Source organism: Rhinolophus sinicus, chromosome 7 (genome assembly GCF_057876585.1).
Source record: "Rhinolophus sinicus isolate RSI-liver-muscle chromosome 7, RSI-T2T, whole genome shotgun sequence".
NCBI lineage: Eukaryota > Metazoa > Chordata > Mammalia > Chiroptera > Rhinolophidae > Rhinolophus > Rhinolophus sinicus.
The window spans coordinates 36,747,615-36,753,614 of record NC_142507.1 but is presented as its reverse complement, the minus strand read 5'-3'; the positions used below and the strand labels follow the sequence as shown (position 1 = coordinate 36,753,614).

Below are 6,000 nucleotides of genomic sequence, written 5' to 3'. Positions count from 1 at the left end.
CATATTCTTCATTAATAGGTTGAGAAGCACTGTTTTAGGGGACCATGTTTTATGGAAAATGGCAGTTTTTCGTTTTTTTTTTATTGGGGAAGGGGAACAGGACTTTATTGGGGAATGGTGTGTACTTCCAGGACTTTTATCCAAGTCAAGTTGTTGTCCTTTCAGTCTTAGATGTGGAGGGCGCAGCTCAGTTCCAGGTCCAGTTGCCGCTGCTAGTTGCAGGGGGCACAGCCCACCATCCTTTGCGGGAGTTGAACTGGCAACCTTGTGGTTGAGAGCCCACTGCCCCATGTGGGAATTGAACCGGCAGCCTTCAGCGTTAGGAGCACGGAGCTCCAACCATCTGAGCCACTGGGCTGGCCCTAAAATTTTTTTGGAATAAATGCAGATATGCTATGTTCTTAGATGAGATTAACTACTATAAATTCCAGTTCTTATCAAACTAACTTACAGTGTGAGTATAAGTTTAGTAAAAATAGTAAGAGAATACTTTTTGGATATGCAAAAGTACTTAAGAAGAGCAAATAGGTGGGTATATAAAACAAGAGTCTATAAAAGAAGAGAAAATTGGTGAGAGACAAGGGTGGTGAGAAAAAGCTCTAATAAATATTAAAACAAAAAAATTATAATAGTTAAATGAGTGAATAGGCACAGATAACTTCAATAGTATATCCCAAAAGTACACTTTATTATTAAATAAAAATTCAATAATTAAAAGAAGGAATCACTATAAATCATATTCAATTGGAATATAACAATTTGGAGAACACCTAAGTAATATCTCACCTCATACTGGGTGCTGCTATTAAAACATATAAATATAAAACCAGGAGAACACAGTAGCAAACGTTTATTAAATTATTGAATGAGATTAAATTTTGAAAAGATAGAAGAGTTCACAAAGATAAACACTGAAATTATTTATTAAATAAAAATTAAAAGCTGTTGTAAGTTAAACTTAACAACAACAAAAAACTCCTCTAAACAAAATAACAAGGCAAATATATTAGGGGGAAAAATTGTAGTCAAAATTGACAAAGTATCAGTATTACTTAATAAGTTTGAGGCTCCTACAAATGAAAAAAGAAATTAAGTGACTTACTTGCGTTTATTATTTTGGTACAGTGAGGATTTATATAAGTAAATTTGGCAACTTTGACAAATTCACTCTTAAAAACTTAGACCAAATGAATCAACTTTGGTCATTAGATGTCATTCTGTATATATGAATATATTATTCAGTAGTATAATTCAAAAATCTTTTTGGCCACTTCAGGAGGCACCCATCTACATTACGTCTATTCTGGCCTGTAGTATTTGCCTTTAGTAATAAGTTGATGAAAGGTAAATAAAAAATTTACAGTAGAGTGAAAGGTTTCAAGAAATACCAGGGAGTGTAGAATTGCTAACAGATCTATTTGTACAGCAGAAATTTATTTTGCTCTTAATTTCATCATGGCTAATTAGATAAATTACCAAACAGCCTACAAGTCTTCCTTCTCCCTCTGTCCCCATACATTCTGCAAAAAAGATAAGCACCCCAAATAAGCAAGCTCTAAATAAATGGTTGTAGTCAGCATCAACAAATTAGCTCAATGGTAAATAATGGAATGAAAGCAAATATAGACCTTTAGAAAAGATTTTTATTTTCTTGGCACACAGATGATGTCTACTAGATAGAGCAGTTGAAGATATTTCAGAAATGAGTTAAAATTCACATAGGTTATAAGGTCCATAGATAAGACAGGTCTCATGTTTCCTCAATTATCTTTAAAACTTAATAAATTGTCATAGCATACTGGTTTAACTGGCAAACTTACTTCTCATGTTAAAGAGTAAGTCTGATTTTGATCAGTGAAGAACCAAGGCACAGAGCCATTCCTGAAATGTAATATAATGGTACCTCATCCAACATCACGCAGGAATGAAGCATTCTACTTACATGCTTTTTACTCAAATGACGTTTATCTCTCTACAGTCTAAAACTGTTATTTTAATTACTTTGATGAAATAATGTACCTTCTTAAACTTTAAAATAGGTCATGCATATTATAACAATGTTCTTTCATTAAAATTCCTTATTAGGAATATGAACCATTTAATTTTCTAATTCAATAGAATGTCCTAAAAATTTAGCAAAGTAGGTATTTACCCAGTATGGCTATGTTTTTTTTAATTGTCAACTGGTTATTTATTATTTATTAACTTTCCTATCATATTTAACTGTCAGCCATTACTTCTTGCTTTCATTAAATATGTTGGTTCTCAGTTACTTTTCTTACTACCTTTAATATAGAAATTAAAGTAGAGCAACAGAACTACATAAACCCTTGATGACTAATGTTTTTTCTCTCTCAAGGAAGGTCTTTTAACTGCACAGGTTAGGGAAGGTTATACACTGAGCAATGAAGAAGGAAGGGGAACTTGGAAAACAATGCATTTATAGATAGCAGTCCGATTATTGTCACAACTGTCCTTAAATTTGTACTTTAATCTACTTTAGGTTGGAAAACCAGAAAACTAAGTTAGTTAGAACTATTTCTAAAGTAGGGTCAGCTTTGAAAAAGAGTGTGCAGGTAATCTTACAGTTAATTGCACGAGCTTTTGAGGATGGGTATGTGACATCTGAAGGATTTATATATTTCTACTACCCAGAAGTTTCAGTTTACTTGTTCTCCTTCTTTATTTTTACTTCTTAGTCACAGTTAAGATGGTTGGGTATGTGATCTCTAACCGAGAAAAGTGTTACTGTACCATTATTTTAACTATAAATGTACCATTGAATAATATCATATAGTAATAAAAGGATTTTAGCAACTACTTTCTTTCAACTGAAAGTATAACAATCTATTTTAAGTATTTTGAGACAAAAACAGTAAAAAAAATTCCACCTAGAAAACAAGTACTATTCAAAAATGTCAAATCATATAAATGTTAAAACCCTTTTTTCTTTTTACGGCTTCTTCAGATTTAAGGTATTTTAAAACAACATGAAAAACTTTTCAGATGATTTTATGGAATTCAAGATAGCTACTGAATTCATCTCTATTTTTATGATACTAAGATTATTCTTAATGCTAAACGAATCAATGGCAGGTTTTAGTTAATAGGAAATTAGTTTCTGCTATGATCTCCTAATACACTTTTACACACAAACTAAAAATAGTTATTAAGTTTTAGAAAATTAATATAGCATTTTTTCTTTAAAGTTCTCATAAATATGTCTAGCAATTTGCATTTTGAAAATGTAAACCATCTTATAGTAGGAAACTGAAACTCAAGACTAATTTTATAAAACTGTTTTTAGGAATTAAATTACTAATGCTTTTTTTCTTTTTTTAAAAAATATATTCTATGTATCATTAGCACAAGTAAATCATGTTAAATATAATGTTGGCATTCATTATAGTAAAAGACATATGAATATATCAGTGAAAAAAATGAAAGCACATATGAACATCTGTGCTCCATTTATGAACATATATTGTAGGTGGACACTTTCACAATTTAACATTCATTTAATAGTTATTGAATGCCGTGTGGAAGGTGCTAAAAGTATTGTAGTAAAAGGTGAGACCATTAATTAACCATGGCCTATTCAGTAAATATTGTTACTGAAGAAAATGCATACCATAATTTAAAGATACTTTTCCACTTCTTTCATGATTACATTCTCATATTTCATTTTCACTTATGTACAAATTGAAGATTACATGATTTTTCTTTTTCAAACTCTGAATTTCAAAACTCTTTATTTCTAGGTACAGCAGTACCTCAGTTTTCGAACGCTTCCATTGACGAACATTTCGGTTTATGAACGCTGTAAATTTTATGGATCTATGGTATCATTAGATAGTAAAATTCATGCTAAATTTGCAGTTTTAAGGATTTATTTTAAAGGTCTGGATGGATTAATCCATTTTACATTACTTTCTATGGGGAAACCACACCTCGTTTTTCGAAAGTTTCAGAATTCGAACGGTCTTCCAGAACAGATTACGTTAGAAAACCGAGGTACCACTGTATTTGAATTCTAGGTATTACTGAATTCAAAAGAAAAACATTCCATTGGTAATGATAATTTTCTCTGACTTAAATCAAAAGCTACTGCTGTACATTAAAAAAAAAAAAGAAAAATCAATGCTTTTACAGTCTTAGCTAATTGGGCATCAATATTATATGAATGAGATTTTTAAAATGATTCAAGCTTGTGCATATAAAGCATTTACATTATACTGTGTCCTCGCATTCCATAATACAAGTGATTGCATACTTAATAAATATCCATGAGTCAACTATAAGTCATAGAGTGTTTCAAGAATAGTGGCAATTGACCAGGCTTGTGTTTCACAGCTGAAAGGACAGTATTGGCCATTCTCGTTGGTGAGTTCTGGAAGTCCTTTCCAAGGGGATCTTAAAAAAATGAAAAGCCATTTAATGAGATATAAGCTAATACACATCTTGTTGGATTAACAAAAAAGGCAGGAGACCTGGTGATTTTGCCTTTTCATATAAAAAGCAATCATAGATAGTCATTTGCTACAAAACAAAACAATAGATCCTATTAAGAATTTATTCTTTATATTAAGAATTTAGTATTAAGAATATCGATTGAAATTATTCTTTGATATTCAATCTTTGGGGTTTAAAAGTTTAAAATAGAAAGGAATTTCTTTATGTATTAAAAATATAGAAGAAAGTATGCAAGCAATATATAAATATAGAGACAACTATCCTTTCTCATCTAATTTTTTTCCTTTTGGAGTACATTTATGAGACTAAAATTGTAATTATGAAGATGTATTTAGTTTGAGCTTGAGAAAATTGTGAAACTAATATGAAACAATGAATAAACACAATTATGATTAGGAAAAAGATGCCAATTAAAAACAATCTGATTTTCTACTGAGTAATACAGTTAGTATTCATTGTGTATTTATTATATTCCATTAATAAGTGCTTTATATATTATCTCATTTAATGCTCACAGCAACTGTATAATGTAGGTGCCATAATCATTCCTATTTATAGAGCAGGTTTATGACAGTTAATAACTTGTTCCAGATCTCACTATCAGAACACTGCCTTATTAGCAGGTCAAATTTATTCTTAATTTCAATGTAATCCCTTAAATACAAATGAAAAAACACACACATAATTCCATAGTGTTTCATTTTTTAAGTTGGTTGTGGGAACATATTTGTCTCGTTATTATGCTTGTAAATCATGGCTATGGTTACATATACTTTTCTGTAGATACCGAATATTTCATAATAAAAATAGAAAAAATAATTCTATTAGATAAATATGGAGATATTTTGAATAATAACTAATAATAACATCATGTAGTACCATATTTAAAAAAGTTGTCATGGAAAACATAGAAAACTTAAATTTGCTTCCAAGTGTTCAAGCTACTTCAGAGTAAAATGCGAGATTACTGAATTTGGGTACCTGGGTATCTGTAATGGATTGAACTGTGTCCCCCTCAAAATTCATGTGTTGAAATCCTAACCCGCAGTACCTCAGAATGTGAACTTATTTGGCTTTAGGGCTGTTGCAGATGTAATTAGTTAAGGTGGGTCAGGGTAGGTTCCTAATCCAGTACGACTAGTGTTCTTATTAAATGGAGAAATTTGGACACAGACATGTACACAGGAGAATGCCACATGAAGACTGGAGTTCTGCTGCCATAAGCCAAGAACTACCAGAAGTGAGGAGAGAGGACTGGAGGAGATCCTTCCTTAGCTCCTTCAAGTGGAGCATGGCCCTGACAACACCTTGGTTTCAGATTTCTAACCTCCAAAACTGTGAGACAATAAATTTCTGTTGTTTAAGCCACTCAATTTGTGGTGCTTCGTTATAGTAGCCCTCGCAAACTAATACAGTACCGAAATTAAAAAAACAAAACAACCTTACAGAACCATTAACATGCTGCTCATAATTAGATATAGACACAATAGATATAGACCATATACCAGGATGGTTATGAAGTCCTCT

General features: G+C 31.3%; 1 protein-coding gene across 4 annotated transcripts in view; it reads right to left on the bottom strand.

Annotated features, from left to right (window-relative positions):
* Positions 1-1,625: 1,625 nt before the first annotated feature.
* AGL (amylo-alpha-1,6-glucosidase and 4-alpha-glucanotransferase) overlaps positions 1,626-6,000 on the bottom strand; it is a 70,421-nt gene continuing 66,046 nt past the window's right edge. For all 4 annotated transcript variants that reach the window (XM_019747026.3, XM_088799457.1, XM_019747025.3 and 1 more), the window contains one exon: positions 1,626-4,413. In XM_019747026.3, the coding sequence (XP_019602585.3) occupies positions 4,296-4,413 (118 nt within the window). In that variant the 3' untranslated portion in view covers positions 1,626-4,295. The remainder of the gene's footprint in view (positions 4,414-6,000) is intronic.